The following is a 22,482-nucleotide window of genomic DNA, read 5'->3' on the forward strand; positions in this document are numbered from 1 at the left end:
GAGCTCTACCTTCTCTTCTAGCCATGGCGGGAATATGTTTTCTGTAAAGAACAAAAACATAATTAGTCCAATCGAAATACATTTCTTGGTAAAATTTTTACATTGCCGAGTAGATTTAAATAGAGCATCTGTAAAGTAAATGAGATAAAGAGAGTATTGTCCTTACATAATATCATATAAACTAGTAAAATTAATCAATTTTGCCACTATCTTGCATTTTGAAAAAAAAAAATAACTTGTAACTCTTGTGACCATGAATCACTTATAGCGTGTTGTGTTTGTCTTTCATACTCGGCATACAATCAGTCGTAGGCCACAATTTGCATCAGACGCCGTGCCTCGATTATGCAACGGTGAAGATTACAGTTGAATCTGCTTATCGTGGTCATGGATAATGTAAAATTTCACGCGAAATGGCAGTTCTACGTTAACTTGAATTTTAGCTTTTGAATTTACAATTTCACGTCTCTTACACTACGTCTCGAAATGAATCCAACCAAAGTATTATCAAATATTAATACTAGGCATTGATGTACAAATATCATTCATGTATTTCTGGTATAAATCAGATTTTTCTAGTGATGAAAATAAAAAAGAAATACAGATAATTAAATGTGAATAAACTCTCGGATTGATATCATCGGCGTAGTCAAAATAATTGTTATAATTTCATGGTAAATTGCGCGGAATGTGACGACAGTCGCATGATCTCCGACCTTAGTTCGGCCTATCCGGCATCGCTTTACGTTCCCTATCTTATCTTTATACTCAAGCTCACTAAACTTTTATAATTGCACAATTCTAACAATGATCGAGTATAAATAGACGCCGAAATATTGAACAAAAGTAATCTGACCCAAATAATATCCGGTCATCTGAACGACGGCAATTTTAATCATTCAATCTAAATTAAGCGAAATAACTAGAAATCAATATTTCCGCTTAGGTAGTTTATTGAAACTTTTGGTAAATCCTTAAGTTTTAAAAACCCTTTTTAATTACTTTATTCTCCTCACATAACGATAAAATAAACTTAACGAATTCTTTGTTATAAGAACAAGTATTGAAGTACGACGTATTTTTCTATTTACAAAACAAAGTCTGACATTTAACTGACCTCATCGTTTGCAATAAAATGTGGAAATATCTTTAAAAAAATATATAAAACACGCTAAAAATAATAATAAATTTAGTTGCTTTTCAACTTTGTATCTCCGATCAATCGCTGTGCTGCCCGTTTGTAATTTTCCTAGGAAAATTGTAAAGTTTCGGCAAATTGCATATTTATTGAATTTATTCACAGAGCGAAGCGTTATTAAGTAGATATTTATCAAATCTAGAATATAGCAATATTACTTAAAGTGCCCATACTTGAAAAAATTTTAGCGTGGGAAAAAACTCTTATATGCTACTAAAGACTTAAAAGTACTATAGAAACACTAAACCCCATCATACTTTATACTTTATTAATATCATAAATGCGAAAGCGACTTTGTTTTTTTTAAATTCCACGCGGACTGAGTCAGGCGAAAGCTAGTTTTTAATAATGTATTACATTGTAATATCAATAAATAGGTTTTTACTAGAATGTTCTTACACAGCCATAAAGTTATCGCACGTCATACGGGCTTGTTGTATTTTTATGTGCCACTGAGCAATTATGATTTTAATAATTTTACGATCTCACGTGGGATTAAACCAACGGGAAAATGGAACTGAATTTATCATTTACCATGTCCCTACAGTCGTAAACATAAATGACTTATATTTTTTTTGTATTTCATTAATCATTATCCACTTGCCCTTATCCCTTACGGAGACAGTATGTGCTCTCGCCCGCTCTTCCATACGTCTCTACCAGCGGACATATCTGAATCCACTCCATTCTTAAGACATATCTGAATCCTCTCCATTCTCTCATTCCTCTTTCACATAACCCATTAATATGTTTTTATAAATTTTGTTTTAGATTCCATAGTGTTTTAGGTCCTTTTAATTTTTTAGAGAGTAAATTACCCCAAACCAATCACACGTACCTATATTAAAAACACTAGTAGTTACAAAACTTTAAATTTGTTACTTAAAGAATCTGGTATACACCTCGCTTGAGAACAACTTTCACAAACTTTGTATGTACTCGTTTTTACTTACAATGTTGTACTTTAAGTGCACAGAAAACGTGTAATAACTTTACTACTTAGTGGCGACTTCATTCCAGAGTTATAGTAATTAAAAATTACTTGACAAATCCATACAAAATATTAAAGAATCATAAACTTTTAAACAGACCTTGCAGTATGTAGGGCAATGAAACAATTAACTATCGTAGTATAATTTTCTACTAGCTATGCTTAAAAAAAATCAAATATACAATTGATTGAATTACAGCTAATTATAGAAATTATTGGTGTCACGACGCAATTGCGCTACAATGCAATTCTAACTAGAATGAGAGCGGAGTCCGTGAGATACCAAACTATTAACTGACAGCAGCCGCAGGCGACGGCACCACACAAAAATCAATTGGAAGTAATTGACCGAGGCACGGCTACCGGCCGTTTGTTATGCCTATCGGACGAATTAAAAAAAAAATCAGCCTTGCACGGTTGTAAAAAAAAAAATAAGAACATCGTAAACACATTAAGAATCTAAACTATTCATAGGTAACTTGTAATAAAATCATGTTTGGTCAAAAAATAATGTCAATGAACTTTAGGTGCATTGTCGCGTTTAATTCAACCGGTGTTTATTACTTATTTAGTAAACTGATACTGTTATAAGACAGCATAGAACAATGTAGATACGATGAACTTAGTTACAGGAAATCGGATATCCAGAGTTATCGTATTCGTATTATTTTAAATCATTTAAGTTATGTATGGTAAACGACATGGCAAAGACAAGGTTACTTATAAGAGCATTTGTAAACAAAAGTCTATCTAGCAATATTGAAATAATATTTTAGATAAGTTAATTAAAGACAAACATGTAGCGAGCGGCGCACTGCGGCTGAGCTGACCCTTGATAAACCTTCACAATCTCGGACACTTGTGTATGCCCTCCGGCTGTTCCATTTGATAAATATTTCTGTGATCGCAACAATATTTTCCAGCATAACATGTATAATTTTCCTATTAATATGTAAATGAATATCAAATGCTTTGCTTAAGTAACTTCTGGCTGTGTTTTCCAATGGACCGCTAATCGTTCGACATTAGCGATTTCTTTGTTTTTCAAAGAAACCTTTATCTCAAAACTAACCCTAACATATCTAAGAGTGTAACAACCCAATTATTTTATAAACAATATGAGTTTCACTTAAAACTACAACGATTATAATACCAACTAGGAAGGTATCAGGAATAAAATAACTCACACACAATGACAATGTGATACGGGTCAACAAAATATTGATTCAATTCGATAAATCTGTATCGGTATAGCAACAACATTGGGTACAAAGTAAACAATCAACTAATTCCATAATCTGTATCAATAACGTATATTGAAAACAAGTGGTCAATATACGTCGCTTTAATTATTGGGCGAGTATCAAAGCGAGGTCGGCTTGTGCTCGGAGACTGGTTTATCAGTAGGTCGTGGTACAAGTATCGAAAGATTCCATTCCCTGCAAAACAAACGTTTGTTTGTCGGTAAGAACGCTGCGCGTGCGCCGACGATAAAATACTGCAGTCTCTCCGCATTATTGTTATCACTTGGACCAGAACCTAAAGCGCCACGTGAACGTTGCAACTCAGTAATTATATTAAAATTAATGCAATACATTTTATGCAATGCTAAATAAAAATGAATGTGTAAATCATAGAGAATAGATATGTTAATATATCAGCGACATAGAGCACAGTATCACGTTCTTATAACATGATCAAACGTGTTTACAATCAAACGCACATGTGCGACATAAAATATATCAATAACATTGCGAATATTTCTAGCATATTTTATATAAATGTCATTCAGTCATTGTCAAAAATTATTCAGTGTTAGAGGCATGAGACGTATTATTTTGTGTTCGAATCTTCAAGGCTGTTGATACTTGTCAAGGTATACAAACCGCCGCTGCACAAACAATACATAAGCACGGTAACTAGAGCATGAGGACCTTGAAATTGCATTACTCGGACCGGTAACTTTCAATTACTTGACGCGAGTCAATAACATTTATATGAAAACAATGATTCAAAACGTACCAGCATAAAAATCTGGAAGTGCCATCACGATGTCCAAGATACAATAATATTTATCGTTCTATACAGTCCTTAGTGCTTACGAAAGAGTTCTTATATTAATTTTTATTAATACGAATATATAGGCAGTGCTATCGAGCATATAAACTGAAGTCCTCGTAGAGAGCGATGGTCGTCGTAAAAGTCCAGCTGGGATCGACGGGCGATCTAACGTCTTTTGACGAGTTTCTGTGAATTGAACACTATCTCCTTATTCCAAATGCAGCGATAGTGGTACTTCATTCTAACGGCGTCCCAAGGTATCGACGGCGGCAGACATAAGTCGCGTGCTGAGCGCGAACGCCCGTAATGCGTTTCACGAATCGAATTTATTGTCACGGGTAAATTTCAACTGGATAAACACCTGCAAACGCGGCGCGGGTCGCACGAGTACTGAGTGCGCGCGCGCCTGCCACCGCCTTGGACCTCTGGCGCCTTTCCCCGCCCCCCGGCGCGACCCATTGCATTGCATGCTGTATCTTTTGTGCATATATTACACGTCTACCGAATGAACGTAATAAAAATAACATGGTAGCCTAAAGCACGACCACGCGGAGCTTCCATGACCGAGGTTAACAGGTTACGTCGTAATAAACAAGGATTATCAAAATGTAATCTAATAAGACGATAACAGGAAAACAATCGAACATCTTTGTAGCCTATCAATAAATATGTTTTAGTGTAATCAACATATAATTATTGACAAATTAGGAAGACCTTGATTGACATCATCGAAGTAATTGAACGATATATTTTATATTGCCATGAAGGGTTTTCACCCAGATGAGGAAAACAAGCACAGAAATAGATGTACGTTTTTAATTGAGCTCACTGATAGATAACAAAATTAATCGCTTCTAAAACATTGAAAATGAAAATGAAAGAAAATTTTAGACCTTATGCTTAACTGTAACTTGGTTATTTAAATTTTAGTCTATGATAAGAGACTATTTTACTGTCCTACAATATCTCAGAACCTTTCAGTCCCAATCTTTTATCACATATCAAACTCTGTTACGATAACTCGACCTGACTATTTGAAATTAACAGATAAGACATGTATCCAACAACAACTTGTCAAAACAAGCTTTTAAAATGTATCAATAAAGCTTTACTTTTTTAAATCATAAACATTTTTGGCATAAAAGATATGTAATCACACATATCATCAGCCATCAACGTAACGGGATTAATTGCGCCTTACAAAAACAATCGAGCAAACTTTTATTCCGTAAACAGATTTGCACATTATTTAAATTAAGACAAATAACTGTCATTTACCTAACTTAAACGTTATATGTGATTAACAATGATAGTTGTTATGTCCAAAGATAATACTTGATATGATAAACTTTCAAATTAACAAGCACTAAATCTGTGACGTAAACAAAGTATAACAGTCGATGACATCAGTGAAATTATCACAAAATACAAATGCGATATAGCAAAGATATCTAAAAAGACAACACGCAGACATCTCGAGAGGCGTGGCAGGCGATAAAAAAACAAGACTCACTATTTATTTCAGAAAATTTAAGCATGACCTAACTTAGAGCAATCTTAATACAATCTGGAAAAACATTTAGGTACAAAAACAAATATTAATTCTTGTAACTCATTTACAAGTTTTTACAAGTGATAACAATATATATTTCAATAGTCGTATCGATACTGAAAACTCACTGCCATATATCAATTTATTCCAACCCGTATCAAATTATCAATAATAATTATTATGCCATCTCTAAAATGTGTCTTAAATGTGCGCGTCTAAAGCACACTGATATTAACGCTTTCAAGATTACCCAAAGTCATTAACGACAGATAAATCAAATTTTATCTCTTCACACCAATGAAAAAACCCATTACGTAAGTCTTTTTATAGACATAACACCTATAGACAATAGACTATTTTATTAAATATCGGTGATGCTAAATCTAGTCAGTGTTGACAAATTTTATAAAAGGTACATCTTAGACAGAAAATTGTATGAAAATCTGTCTTCTAACATTGATTTTTTTTAGTTTTTAGTTATATATATATTAAGTTAATATAATATATAATATTAAGTTCTATATTTTATGTAACATTTAAAACTTAATTCAGTGGTCTGAAATTCTGAATTACCTTTTTTTATTTAAACTCGTAATCGATAGTGTCTCTAGTGTGACGAACAACTAATTTAAAAAAATTAATTTCATTCGTATCATCACATTTGTAATTCATATCCAAAAAAAATACTATAAAAAAAAAACAATTTTTTGCTACAAAAAAGATGTGGAATATACTCAAGTTACAAAATTTAAAATTTACAATTTGAACACCATGTCTTTATTAGATTTTTATCACATATTTTATATAAAAGTGCTGTGTAAACGTAGCCAAAGGGAAATCATTACTGACTGTAGCTAGCACATTTAGAGGTATAGAAAATAATTACGTCAAAAATAAATGTATAAAAAGTAAATAATACAGGAAACTACAAACCCGTCCCACCAATGACTACAGATGGTGTATTTCTAAAACCACTTTAATGTTTCTGCTTAGACACATTCAGTGCCACAATGTCTATGTACTAACAAGTTGCCATCTACTTTCATACGAAATATGAGTGCCAAGGAAATAATTACAGGGAACAATCGGTAACACAGTACGCCGTGAGCAATGTTTACCCTTAATTCGACGAAGTTTTTTTTAGCGAAATATTATATGTTACTAACACACTAAATTCAAAATCTCCCGTATATTTCTTTAAACTATTTTAGTAGAGACTAGATATTTTTAAATTAGTTGTTCGTCACACTAGATTAGTTCAATTTTATTTTCTGTTCAAGTATAGACGCAGTTACCTTGTTTGTAGTTATTGTCAAGCTGCTGCAGAAGATCTTGCGCGAGGTCGGCGCGCGAGGGCTTGGTGTCGGCCGGCGAGGGCGGGTACAGGTTGGCGGTGCCCTCCTCTTGATACTGGAACTTGTCCAATTCGATCTTCAGTGCAGCGCTCGGGAATGTCTTAAGTAAATCTGAAACAAATTAATCTAAAATTAATGTTTTTATAATAAAATTATATTAGGATTTTTTTAATTGTAGAGAAGAAAAGTAGTAGTATTTTATATCTTTACTTTATAATTATATAACGTTACGTAATCTGCTACAATAATTATTAAATTCGTGTTGTCCAATTCGTGATTTAAATATTTTTTTGCATTGAAATATCGAAAATTATAACGTAAAATAACAAATAAAATATGAAAATATCATCAAGGTTTTATTTCAAAATTAAAAGATTATCAAAATATCAAGATAATTGTAATAATTTTATTCTTATTAATAATAAATAAAACAAATTTAAATAAACAATATCTTACTTTGCAATAGGTTATATTGGAAGTCTCTACAAAGGTTACACATTCCGCTATTTTTGTAGCAACACATCTTGAAAAATCGGAGGCGCAAAATATGAATAACTCTTCGTACGGTTACGTATGAACCACTGAATGATTATGGACAATTTGTCTGAATATATGTAAGGAGTTTCAAGGTAAGAAGCTTAGATAAGTGTTGTACAAAATACGGCTGTCGAATGGAACTTCAATATATATACTAACGATATCGCTCGCCTCTCGTTACGTCAAAGAAACGCCCAGATGTCGCGATGCTTTAAATCTTCACTGATAATGTCACAACAATAAGTGATCTACAAAAACATGGAGCGCATAATTTTATTGTAATTACTCTGTTTTTCATACGCCCCTACGCAAATGCGTACATCAAATTGTTTACCATTTTAATCAAATCAATATAATTTATGCACTTTATATGAAATAGATTAAATTCATTTACAACGTAATATAATAAATGATTAAAAACCTTAAACGTTATACCTCCCAAAAAAAATTGTAAAGGTTTCACTGAGGGCGTTTTACCGCTGAGATTTTACGTGTATTCCAAAAAGAATACAAAAACAAAGTATTGTTTAAAATTAAATAGATATTTAAGACTGATATAGGTACAATCATCAATACTAAAATCCTGTAACAAAAAAATAAAAGAGTTTTCGAAATTTCTAGCTTTTCAGATCTTCCAAGTAGATATATATTTTTATAATATTATATACTATTTAATATACTTTTATAAATGGATACATTAGAGAAGAGCCAATCAGTGACAATAACAAGATATTTATTGGCGGCGGGCTCGTCATTTCATGCGTAACACCACATCACACCACTCGGTGCCAACGGACACGATATCTCTCAACGCCCGACATTTCGTTGGGTCACGCAGATTAAATAATAATATCAGAGGTCGTCGCTTGTTGATTAGGTAAACCAAAATTATACACCAACGAATGTAAAAAGAAATCAATTCAAGATAAGTACAAACGGACCACTGGTCACCTTATGTAAAATGAGATTGATTTTTTTAATGGTTAACATTTAACCAAAGCCATCGTCTTTGTCTTGTAGTATTAAAAACGACAAAATGCATACATACTCAAACGAATTTCCATTAGCGCATTTATAAAGATCTTATGAAGATTCCAATTAAACGAAGATGGTATCAGTGCCTTGATTTTATTCTTATAGAGTTCTTTATACACCGTTGTGTAAAAATATTCAAAGTGTGCAACATACTAAGCACCAATCAATACTTTACGCTTACTATGTTTCTCGCGACTTGGAGAACTCTGATTCAAAAGACAATCGTGTGACAACGTAAGTAGTACTTTGCATTAAATGACTTTTAATTAAAATGATCAATAACGTATTAATCCATATTATCCGACGTTAGTGTAGGGCGTGGTTTGGCGACCGCCCAAAGCACTGATCAGAACGGGGCGTCACAAGTTTGCGCATCACAGTCCGTCATAATACATCCCCGGCAAACAATTTGCATTTAACAATTTTTGTTTTCTAGAAATCATTATATGCATACGATTTGTAACAAACATGTTTTTAATAATTATATCACAATATTTTCACCGTTTACTTGATAAACAGTGGAAAACAGAACGGACAGCGATATCCTCTTTCAAAACATGACCAAGAGGGCTTCTATAAGTCAAAACAAAATTTGTTTTTAAAGCACCAATGACGTCATTAACTGGAAATAGACGGACCAATCACGTCCCGAGAAATCTGTTATCATGACACACCCATGTTACCACCATAGCAACCGGAGAGCATGAACGAAATATTTATAATTTAACTTTGATAGCAGTTATCTTGTTTTCGCAACGTCGCGTCGCCGCATGATTTCATTTTCAGATATGGTAAGGTAAGCTTTTGATTAAAAAATGAATCTTAGATTAAGTTAGTAGTTACTCAATATAAAACCATTTTAGTTACCTAACTAGGGTTACAGATAGGAACCCTATCGTATATTAATAGTAAGATCTTATCTATCCACAATTTACGTTTCACAATCTTGTATAAATTCTATCTGGCATACTAATATTACAAAACTTTGAAAAACTTTGTTTGATTGTAATGAAGTAACTCAAAACTACTAGGCCGATTTTAAAAATTCTATCACCATTAAAAAGCTACGTTATCAACTAAGTAACACAGGCTATGTTTTATATTATTTTTAAATTTCACGCGGACGGAGTCGCAGACGAAAGATAGTCTGCAATAAATCAGATATCTTTTATCCTTCCCATCCGATCCTTTTATGCTTCATTGCATTGTAAGGTTAAAAATAAACATCTGAGTTATTTTACTTGTTTTTGTGTTGGTCAATTACATTTTGTTCGATTTTGTAGTTAGTGTCAAGTTCGATTTTATTAATTTTTTACCTAATTTTACCGTTTCAGTACAATCGTGAAACAGAAAGTACTTACAAAAGCTACAACATTACCATTTGATGCCCAAATGGTTTGTTTTTTTACGGAACGCTTACGTATTTTTCGATGTAAAAACAAGTAACATCGATACCTTATAAGGTAACGTCGATACTTGTTTTGACTATAGTCAAAGGTTTTGTCACAGAATATGTACATGAACATAGAAAATTGCATAAAAGGACACTAATTTTGTTTTGATTTGACCGTCGGGTCAGATATTTATACCAAAATGACGTCTGTATATCTTACTTCTTACTTAATATCATAAATACGAAAGTTGAGATGGATGTATGGATTTTTGTTTACCGCCTAAACGGTAGAACGCATCTCGATGGAATTTAGCATAAATTAAGGTTTGGAAGAACACTTAGAGTATTTACCATTATTAAATATAATAATAAAGCTTACATAAGGTATTCGTCAGGAACCAATGGTACAAAGAAATATCCCATCGCAATAAAAAAGCTATTTCTACTCTACTAGTCTAGTAAGTACGGTAGGCATAACCTTGTCTATCCACAAGGAGAAGTAGGATACTTTTTTTAAAAACTTCCAAAACCACAAAAGGTCAGGAAAATTGCAAATCTGCAGTTAGAATCGATCTGTAATAACAGTGAATTTATAAGTGTTAATTTATTTGATATTGTTTGTGTAGCATTGAAGAAATGGAAATATACATACGAAGGGACCTTATTAAGACCGTGTCAATCACTGACCTTTTGTCTTATCACGAACATGAGGTGAATTTGTGGGGGGGCTATCGAGATTGCTGGTTGGCTATTGGGGTCATGCCAGATGTAACTATACTTATCGTTCGTATTTGCGACAATTCTACGCAAATTTAACTCCTTCAAGGTCATATACATAGATATATTCCCTATAGATGGAGTGTTATACAAGTTTGACGACATCAAGACTCAATTTCCCAAATATCTATTTGTATTATTAATGAAAACACCGAAGGAGGTAATCCCTACAAAACGCCTCAGCAGTTCTTCGCCTCAGTCTTGTGCTCCGCTGTATTAAATAACTCTTTAAAACTCGATTGTTTAATATTTTTTTCAAGTCAGATTATCACAAGAGCGGATTGATTTCTATCCTAATCTCAGTAAAGAGACAAAACAAAAGTGGACCCTACAGTTTTCTACACACCACAGTAGCAAACGCATAGCAAACGTACATGCATATTAGGATTCCGCAGCAAAATCCTACTATCGCGATGACTGACGGTTTCTAATCGGTACAATCTATCATATCATAAGTTCTATATCTTTGTTTTTAAAAAGCAACCCCTAATTCCACATGTAGATAGATACGACGCTTAAAATGATAGGAAAAATATAGACGGCGGTGACGGCATCGTTGTTTTTATCGAAAGTCGCCTAATCCACTACTATCATAATAAAAATATCGCTGTTAAAAGATATGAGAAACGCCGATTCACCATGACTGAATTCTTACATTTATCAAGGATTTGTGAACGGTGCCCTTTGAGTTTTAGTCATAGTTTACTGCTAGATATTTATAATATCTAAATAAGAAGTACTCTGTTTTCACCTGACAGACTTTGGGTTATATTCGTTAGATAAAAGTATTTTCATTGTGAACATCGAATGGTTGGCAATACCATACCTTCAAGGTAGATAGAATTTCAAAAACGGTCAAATTAGTCAACATGTACGAAATTGTCTTGGATTCGAACCCACGACCACTATATTTGTATTTCGACGAGTCAATAGGCTATCACATCTTTTAACTTTAGAGTCAAGCAAATGTAATAATAATGATGATAACCACGAGACCTGATCGTGTATCGAATAATTAAAGCAGAGATAATTAATACGTGACCACGACCGTTGTGGTACGGCTGAGATGTCGGCAAAATATAGATTAGTGCCCTATTTAGTCCTGGAAAAATCGGCCCACGTGGAGAATAGTTACATCTCTACAAATAACCCTTTTCGTTTGAAATCTCTGTCTTAAATTACACCTGTCATTTGTCTTTAGACAATTGCTAAAAACGTTTACAGCGATATGAGCATGCTAGCTTTCATGCGTGCACGTGTGTTTTGTTATGAACAAGTCTATCAATATTTTACATGTTGCATCTGTTGCATATTGAAAATTTTATTACATTCCGAGCAATAATATAGGGAAAAATATAATGTGAGTCATCACCTTGTTCTTATACCACTCTATATTGGGTCGACACATCTAGTTAGCGGTATTTCAAAAGTGACCTCTTCGTTCTTCTTTCTTAAATATGTCACTTTCACATCAATCTTACTTAATATTATAAATGCGATAGTTTAGATGGATGGATGGATGTTTGTGGAGTTTGTAACCTAAACGGCTGAACGGATGTCGATGAAATTTGGCATAGATATAGAGGATATTGTGAAAGGACACATAGGCTATTTACTTTTGTATTTTTTAATTCCACGCGGATGGAGTCGCGGGCAAAAGCTAGTCTATCCATATTTTACTTTGTTTAAATTTAAACCTACTGTCGTAACCCTGCTCTATTTAAAATTATCTTTAAAATCGAATAACGCGAAAGTAATGAAAATGCTATACTAAATATTAACTTAAATTTAGAATTGTGTAGGTCTGTTTGTTAACTGTTCCAGACTAAAAATACGTTAGTCCCTAAATTTTTGTCATTTTCGTATGTGACAAATTGTTAACTGCCTTTTATATAATAAGGTTGCCAATGCACACAGCCACCCGAAATAGCAGAAATAGCAAAATGACAGCTGACATAGAAATCCGGAAAAGCAGATACGTTGCCTATCTTTAATTCACAGAGGAAGTGACGTACTGAAAGTGAATATTTACTCTTCCTAAGCGTTCCCACTTTCTTTTTCCCATCCTACCCTTGTAAGAAAAGGTTGGGAATGGAGGATGGGTATTAAATTCGTATCGTTACATTTTCAAATATTTCTACTTCTTAAATTTACTATCATTTATATAATTAAACATATTTGTTAAGGTAGTTATTTTTTCACCACGCTCACTTTAAAAAAAAATGTTGTTAAATATTATTTTCTTGCCTCATTTGTTATATTTAAAGAAAACTTACTCTCATTATGTTGTTCTTAACTGTCAAAAATAATGGGAATGCTATCTTTTTTTCACTTAAACTTGTTACATTCTGTTCTATTTCATAGAATAGAAGCGTTATGGGAATAGCTTAAAACTTATATGGGTTATTAGCATTATGCAGACAAACATGTTTCTTCAATATTACTCTACGCATATCGTTAGTAATGAATTATGTGTGTAGCAAATGAATTCAGAATGCTTCCTACTGCATAATTTGTTATTACAAGAATTCTTTAACGATTGGTACTATAATCTTCATAGACTAGACAAAAACACATTTTCTATCATAAAATTAACTGAACGACCAAGCATCGTTCTGTGTTTTAATAGTACAAAGTGAAACGGCAATATCGTGTTTTGCTACTCTTAAACATTATATTTAATTGATACTGTCGTTTTAAACTCAGAGCGACACTTCTCGTCAGGACTCAGGATCGCGCGCGAATATCAATCCTCCTAATGTCATTGACAGCTGTCAGTTAGAGATGTGACGTTTATGCCAATAATCTAGTGTTGCGCCAATTCTTCAGAGTGGTACTAATTTTCTTCTAAACACTACAAAAAGTATATAATACCAGCTGTTGCTGGCGACTTCGTCCGCGTTAAATTAAATAGTCATTTTTGAGTTATTGCAATACATAGAAAAAAATAAATCTTTCCTCTTTATTATATAAGTATAGATTGGCTGACAACCAAACCCAATCAATGATCAATCTATCTTTGCTTGAGATATCAATTTTTATGATTTCTCTAGTACAAAATAAGAAGTAAGAATAATCTTGATATCTATCTTGAATAGGCGATTATTTGATTTAACCGTCATACCGCCCTATTGTAAAAGAGTACACCGGAAGATGTAGAACTAGAAAGAGATAGATGGATTGCGTGAAAGGTGTTATCATCAAAAAGGAAGTGATGACGTATGATAAGAGTTATTTGGAGGACAAAAACCTGCTGTGCCGACCCTACGGGAGTAGGATAAGGTGGATGATAATATATTTATAGCTCCCAGGAAAAAAAAACACCTTGCCATATTGCAGGAAATTTAAGGACTTAATTACTTGTAATGAAATGGACCCTTCAAGAGTAGTGTCAATATGCACTAACTAAGCTAGCTCTAATCTTTCTATACGACCACTAAAGATCATGTAGAATTGTTGTGAAGCACTGTTTATGAATATAGTAGCGACCCGCTCCTTTTCGCACTGTTCCAATGCTGATACCAAAAAGTGTTTATTATAAATTAGAAACCTTTAAAACTATCAGTATTACTGTACTATATCTATAGTATTATAATAAAGCGTAAACACACACTTCTTTGTTGCCTAAGATGTCAGCAATCACAGCATAATTTTGAATAAATCTTTTTTTTATAAAAAGCCGTACACTTATGTCACGCTTTAGGCTATATATTTTCACGTCGTCAAACTTTGGGGGTAAATATTTTAGATAAAAATTCTTAATGTGGGAAATAGACCATAAGTTGCTGCCAACAACAAGCAATTGTCATTTGTGCATTTGATTTTTGACATTTCATGCGGATGAAGACGCACTGGAACAGTTAGTTTACAAACAAACATTTCTTTTTAATCTATCAAAAGAACATCAGAGTTTTTAAGATCTAAGTATACATAGGAATAGACAGCCAAAGCAATTTGGTTTTATCCTATCTAGTGTTTACTAGACTATTTTATGTGTAAGTTCCATCGATTGATTTGTTAGGACCAATTTTGAACAATCAGATCAGATCAGGTCAATTCACGCTATTCGATTGTTTAAAATTGGTCATTCTCTATACTAATATTATAAAGAGGAAAGATTTGGATTATTGTATGTATTCGTTTCAGGTAAAAACTACTTGACCTATTTTAAAAAAATCTTTCACCATTAGAAAGGTGATGTACTATTAACACGGGCTATATTTTTCACTTTCATGCGGATGAAGTCGCGAGCAACAGCTAGTTTTAAATAATAGTGCTTATTGCATTAAGAAATAGAGTTGTACCGTCATCAGTGTTGAAAATATCGACATCGAGCAGCATAGAGCATTCTTCATTAGTGAGCAGGCCGTCGGCCGAAGCCAGCGACCAATCCCATGCGCGTGTACTCATCCTCAGCGGTGTTGATATTGCTGGTACTCTGAAACGCACAAAGAATTACATTAATATTTGTAACATTACATTTGGCAATTCACAAAAAATGTTTCTTCGGTTTTTTTCATTTTAATTAACATATAAAGATTATTTCAAGTATACTAATATTTCTTTACATCATTTTAACAAAGTGTGCTTCTACTCTACTCTACTTCACTAATCTCTAGGTTTTCCTTGGATATGGTTCAAATTAATAATAAAATATCGGGAATCTTCGATCGCGCGATCGGTGATCCATTCCCTTAAATAATAAGCTATTGATGATTTTAGCTTCGTTCGTTTGTACTTTTATGGTAATCATATTAAAAATCACACAGAGAAAAAAATACAATTTGCTCCCTACTTCTGCGGAGTCAAAATTCCATTTTTTTTTTTGTGACTGAATTATCACTGTTTTCCTTGAAGAGGCATTTACAGATTCACCGGGCTTGAAGTGGCCTAGCGCAGATAGCGTTTAGCCTAAACCTCGTTCAGGAGAAACTAAGCTCGAGGGCTCCCTCAGGAGCCTTGGCACGGGCAGTTATTTCGTTATTATCACCGGATTGGAATTTCATAACAAAATTCCAGTTGCCTTAAATATCCCTATTGGATATGCTTTACTAATAGATTGTTAATAACCTCCTCCAATATGGTGTTTGAGTTTTATTTAAACTAAGTATACTAGATGACGATTTGATAGTCTAAACGTAATAGGTTCAAAGTTCGGTACTCTTGATTCACTGGTCAATATTCCATGCATTCATGTACTAGTTAAATGATCACAATTTGTGTATTAATGCGACTACTCTGCATACAGAAGTAAAATTCCTTCCTTTATAAATAGTAGGAATCTTTATGTATTGTGCCAGAAATAACTTCCTTGATTCATATTTGTCGATAGGTTAAATTATCATGGTATGGGCATGTTACGAGGAGGAATGAATCGCATGTTACAATTAGAAAGTTAGCTATGAGTGTGGAAGGGTACACCGGTAGAGGTAGAATTAGAAAGAGATGGATGGATTGCGTGAAAGTGACATGATCAAAATTCGGTCGCGCCGATCCTACGGGAGTAGGTTAAGGATGATGTATGATGTAGATGATGTTTTTTTTTCTTCTAATATGCATTTATTATAATACAAATAACATGTGAAAACAGTATATGAAAACCCTAAAACTACATGGAACTATATGAAATTGGAAAAAAATATTTCATTACACAATTAATACCTATGATTCAAAAATACGAAATATTTTAATATCTGAATTTGAATATTGATTATAATTACTTTTAAAAGTTTAAAGTATACGTAGAATTTTGTTAATTAAGTAATAAACGAAATTTTACGCAATAAGCAAATATGACGCAATAAATAAAATTGTTACGTAGAAAACTTACCAAAGGAATAAATACAAGCGGATACAGGTGGTAGTCCGATAGAGTTGGTGGTATTTGTCGAAGGACAGAGCTGTCCCTTGGGGGCGCCATTTTGGCACTGAAAAGAGAAAAAACCTTGAGTTAGTTACATTCACAAAATCTAATAAGTGGATAATCATCAAGAGCTACGTCATTTGTTGAAATATTTTAGATATTAAGATATCGAACATTATCAACCTTTGTATTGGACAAGTGTTTATTGTTATTGGATATGGAATTAACTCTTAAGCAGTTCACTGTTCATATCACATTGTGAAAAAACATGTCTAAATTTGTACAAAGAGTTTCGTTACGAGCTGCGAAATGAGTCACCGGACACATCGCAGCTTTTCGGCTCATAGTTATAGTATCCGAACACCAATAACAATTATCTCAAAGGTTATAGTACATCATGTTGAGCCATGAGCCGTATTGTGATTTTTAGAGCCACAGCTCAAGGCAGTCAAATCAAGTTTAACCTAATAAGCAAATTCAGAGCTACTCTACACACATCTAATCTTGACTTCTCTTGTTATAAGACTTTTATGTTTGTTACATCATAAAAAATGTTTATAAACACTATTTAATCATCCAGTCATTGAATATTTCTTACTACAATGATTATTATTTAGTTACTATGAGTAGGAAAATAACAAGTCATAATTAACAGAAAATTACTTCAAATGTAGCTAAGTTAATTACTGACACAGCAAATTCCCTATTAGTAACCATGGTTTGATCTCTAATGAAATGTCCTAAGAAAAACCAACACAATAAACATGGTTATCAGAAAATTAAATATTAAGATCTGAAGAGTGTAAAAGCAATTATGCTTTAAACTAGTCACATTGCAAACATATATATTAACCTACAGTAATATAATAAAGCGTAAACACACACTACTTCACGGTGGAGGTGTCAGCATTCACAGCATATCTTTGAATAATCCTTTAATAAAAAGCCCTACACTTATGACACACTTTAGGCTATATATTTTCAAGCTAACAAACTTAGCGGGTAATTAAACTTGAAAAAAACTTTCACATGGGAAAGGGACCATAAACTACAAGCTGCCAACATAAGGGAACAAAGTAATTATGGTAACAGTAATTATGAAATTTTCAATTAAGAATTTGACAAATATAAACAATAAAACAAAGTTTTTATAATTTCATATGGATGAAGCCGCACAGGAACAGCTAGTGTCTATAAATTTAATCTGAAATCGCCAATTTATTTGTTTTGAACGGAATTCATCTGCTTACTTCCTATTCGTAAGGTTATCACTGATGTCACCCTTATATTGAAAAACATTAAATATCAACAAAAACATTTTTTTCTTAATTAGTACAAAATAATTTTTGCTATCAATTTATTAGCCACAATACAAATGAATTGGATATATGTTCAATAACATAGAAATTTTTTTTTTTTCATGATATGCAATTGTAGTACATTTCACACACTAGTGTAATAAGATCTGGGTTTAAAGTTTAAAAAAATATCGCCGCAAAATTGTTAGAGTAGCAAAATTATAGAATTATTGTAATTAGATATTGGAACACGTGTGATGACTAATCATACTAATATTATAAGTATAAAGTTTAGATGGATGGATGGATGTTTGTTAGAGTTTGTAGCCTAAATGGCTGAATGGATTTCGATGAAATTTGGTATAGATGTAGAGGATAGTCTGGAAAAATACATAGGCTATTCATTTTTCTTTTATTTTTATTTCAAGCAGACGGAGTCGCGGACGATAGCTAGTAGCTTAATATTTTTTATGTGTAAATTTTTATATAAAATCTAAATATTAACAGGTGGACTGAAATAAGTAAAAACTTAAATCAACAAATATTATAAAATATATTACATGAAATGTACTTTATAGATTTACATGATATTGCTATTACAGGGGGTAGCTATAGGACTAGGCGTTTATTTATAAAACAGCGATTTGGAATCCAAATTAAATTTAAAAATACTTAAAATACACATAGAATTTTGTATTGAAACATAACATTTCTGAAAATAAATGATTCATTTTATAAATAAATAATTTATTTAAATAACTATTAAAAATAAAAAATTACCAAATTTTAAGGGCCCTATGTCAAAGTTAGAGTTTTAATGTTACAAAAAAAATTCTTAGACCCAGTAGCCTCTATTAGCGATTCATATTACAAACAAGTCAACTGATTGTACAATACAAAGTAGCATTTAGATTTAGAAAGTAAACTCAATATATGTTTCAACATGAGTTATGTAACATAGTTGTGACATAGTGTTGTTACAATAGTTTTATCAAATAATTTTTTTCAATGAACTGACATGTACACATTATACTTCATTGAATTCTTTTACTTCTGTGGACTTAATAACTAGAAAAAACATTGTTATCCAGCAGCATAATTATCCCACAAGCAGTTTATATTATATTCCAAGCCAAAGCCGAATAATTGTGATCATAAACTTTTTTGCCATTATTTACTAACAATTTTTTGCTATAGCTTGTAAATTCCAATATATTATCAGCAAAATGCTTTCTCACATAACTATATTCCATTAACTTGTGAAGCAATATGCGATAGCTGGCTGGCAATTTTGCTTGATTTATTTTTTCTGTGGCTTGACAAATTAACTACACTTGATAAACATTGTCACACAATAAAGTTTGTAAATAAATGCACACTGTTATAATAAATAAATATATTGGTACTTAATTTACTGTACATTTCATGATATTGCATTTAACTTATCCAGTGACATTAAGAACAAGCATCTATTTCACTTTGTTTTTTTTTATTTGGTGAAGTGTTTTTCAACTTAATAGTTTCTACATAAATCTTTTAAAAGCTTCACTATTTAGATAGAAACAAAACTCTCACACTGAACAACGAAATGCTAAGTACCAAACAATTACCGACAAGGAGGAAAATAACAATTACGCGCCACTTTATATCTACGCGTTTTCCACACTTGTCATTAAATACTGTACGCTTTTCCTAGAATAAATACATCACAGGTTAATGCCGATGATTACGCCCGAGAGGTGAAAGTAATAAGCAATGGAATGCAATGGTCTCGGAGCATAATAGTTATGAAATATAGAAATAAATCAAGAGTGTAACTTACAGCATTTTTATAACGATGTGAAGGCACACGCAGGTGTGCAAAAGTTTTTAAGAGCTTAGAAACCCATCTTACGGCAAATAATAGCACGAGTTTAAACAATAACACGTCTTATTAACTTCGAAGCATGATGAGTAATAGGCAAAGCATAGGCAACGGAGCAAGGAAGTAGAGTACTTGTCAGTCTGACATATGACTCGATCTCGATACATCGATTTTAACTACAGTAAAACATCGAAATATGTTTCAAGCGAAGCATAAAAAAATGCTGAAAACCAAGTAAATAAGGGATGTATATTTAAGGAAAGCAAGCTACGAGTAATTCGCTAGTTGCGGGACAGGAATTTTTTTCAGAAAATGTAGCTCATTGGTTAAAACAAATTTTGTAACTAATACATCGATTTTAAAGGGATCGACTTGAATTTGATCGTTTTTTAGCTTCTGAGTATAAAAGATGAATCTATGATTTGAGACGCTATGCTTTTTACGTTTTTATCGCGCAGTTTAACATATTAAGCGCTGTGGGAACGTAACAAGAGTGATTTTAAAGCGTAGGAGAATGAGCGTTTAAAACACGCCAACGCCGAGCACCGAACGTTAAAGTAGTTCCAAAACGAATGAGAACAAAGCAAACGAACAAATCTTTTTTATTGTTTTCATAAACATATTAAAATTAATTACAAATATTAAATTTATGTACATGTACCTAAAAAAACTAAGAAAATATCATACTATAACAATCAAGATTAGCTAAATTGACAATTGCAATAGTCTTTTTATTACAAAAATCTGGAATGCAGACTATTCTTGTAAGTTGGCCATCAGATCCTAAAATAAGATATATGAAAAGTACATATTTGAACATGTTAAAATTTCAGACAATTTAAAAAGTAAACCAAGATTACCTTTATGCAAATCTGTAGCAAATTCTTTACAATTGCCACTAAAATAGATTGCAGGACAGTTGTAAATAGTAAATGGATCTGTGTCAATGCAAGGTGTACAAGGAACAGTATCGGGACATGTTGGTGCAATATGGCGCCATTGTAATGTCTTTTGCATAATTTCTAATTCATTATCAAGTTTGCTGTATTTCATTATATCCTTAATTGGTTCTCCAGATGAACCCAAACACAAGAAACCTAGAAAACATCAAAACAATAAATCATAATATTAAGTAATTTAAAGAAATATATTTAAGGTATAAATTTGCAAATTATTTACCACCAATATCACATTCATATGGATTAGATACTCGGTTAAATGATTTATACTCCACAGCTTTTGGGAACAGACCTGAAATATAAAACATATCATTAATACATAATACTTTGCTATTATTTTCTTAACATTGTGTATTGTTCACATACAATAGTGAAATGGCTTCTGAGGCAACATAATTCCAGAAGGATCTTTGCATCCAGGCATTAAATCCACTGGAGCAACTGCACTTAAAGCTGCAGAAAAGGCATCAACTGAATCCGCAGAGGCAATAACATCTGATTCATCCAAGGTTGCCTCATTTGAATGATTTGCAAACACACCACCTACAAATGTTAATATTATAAGAGTTATCTTCATTACCACATCATACATTTCAATGATCAGTGATACAAATATAATTTTTACCTGCAATAATAACTCTTACAATCTTCGATATTTCTTCTTGGTATTCTGTTGTACCACAAAATCCAGACATCCATTCAAGGAATAGATTCAATGAAAATAAATGATCTGCAGATTTAGATGCCATATTGAGCCCGGACATTAATACTACATATCTGCAACAATACGAATCCATGAAGTCATTTTTTACTTTAGGTGTAAAAACAAATATTACCATCCCCTTCACACTAACTGAAAATTATGACATATCAATATTAAATTTTAACAGCGGAAATAAATTGTTAGTATAATTAAAACAAGTCAGGATGCATGTCTGAGAAGAATTATAGTTAAATACAATGGAAATGAGAAGTTATAACAAACCTATTGAAACAATTTTAACCTTTAAAAAGCTGTAATCACAGGCTTAAACTTCCCAATTAAAAAACAACAAGTAAACAAACCAAATTTGAGAAAGGTATTTTCCAACCAAATGTTTTTGATATAAAAATTAGGTTCAAAAGGATAAAGAAAGGAGATTGAACACACAAAAATATTACCTATCACTATCAAGCTTTGGCAAAGGCTTTTGTATATTGCATTCCGGCCAACAAATATCTTTTATAGTAAAAATCCCATCTTCATCTTCTGAACCTGAAAATTATGGACATTACAAGTTGAGACATTGTTTCTTCATATTTTTTTCATACAAATGTACTTGTTATAGTTAAAATAAAAACATACTGATTCTTATCTGTATGATATTATAATGTATTCTAGATTTTTTTTTATAAGATAAGGGGGCCAACGAGGAACACCGAGGTGGTCAGCGACGCCCATGGATATCCGCAACACCAGAGAACCTACAGATGCGTTGCCAACCTTTCAGGAAATTGTAGGCTTGCTTTTTGAAGGACCCCAAGTCATATTGGTTTGGAAATACCGCCGAGGAAAGTTCGGCTGTGTGGGGCAGAAAGCTGCGCGAAAACGGCACGGTT

The 22,482-nt window shown here is 32.5% G+C and overlaps 2 protein-coding genes across 2 annotated transcripts in view; both read right to left on the reverse strand.

The window, feature by feature from the left end:
* The window catches only part of LOC106104652 (activating transcription factor of chaperone), a gene marked incomplete in the record, with an annotated part of 21,263 nt that extends 1,224 nt beyond the window's left edge, over positions 1 to 20,039 (reverse strand). The window contains 5 exon segments of the mRNA XM_013284770.1: positions 1 to 41; positions 7,098 to 7,268; positions 15,204 to 15,337; positions 16,730 to 16,826; positions 19,883 to 20,039. Coding sequence (XP_013140224.1) covers positions 1 to 41; positions 7,098 to 7,268; positions 15,204 to 15,309 — 318 coding nt within the window.
* Positions 20,040 to 20,554: 515 nt separating this feature from the next.
* The window catches only part of LOC106104554 (DNA polymerase delta small subunit), a 2,660-nt gene continuing 732 nt past the window's right edge, over positions 20,555 to 22,482 (reverse strand). The window contains exons 3-8 of the mRNA XM_013284632.1: positions 22,045 to 22,138; positions 21,509 to 21,660; positions 21,250 to 21,426; positions 21,104 to 21,175; positions 20,785 to 21,021; positions 20,555 to 20,707 (exon numbers count right to left, since the gene is read on the reverse strand). Of these exons, the coding sequence (XP_013140086.1) occupies positions 20,595 to 20,707; positions 20,785 to 21,021; positions 21,104 to 21,175; positions 21,250 to 21,426; positions 21,509 to 21,660; positions 22,045 to 22,138 (845 nt within the window). The 3' untranslated portion in view covers positions 20,555 to 20,594. The remainder of the gene's footprint in view (positions 20,708 to 20,784; positions 21,022 to 21,103; positions 21,176 to 21,249; positions 21,427 to 21,508; positions 21,661 to 22,044; positions 22,139 to 22,482) is intronic.

The sequence above is a fragment of the Papilio polytes genome, unplaced genomic scaffold (assembly GCF_000836215.1).
Source record: "Papilio polytes unplaced genomic scaffold, Ppol_1.0 DF823510.1, whole genome shotgun sequence".
In the NCBI taxonomy this organism is placed as follows: Eukaryota; Metazoa; Arthropoda; class Insecta; order Lepidoptera; family Papilionidae; genus Papilio; species Papilio polytes.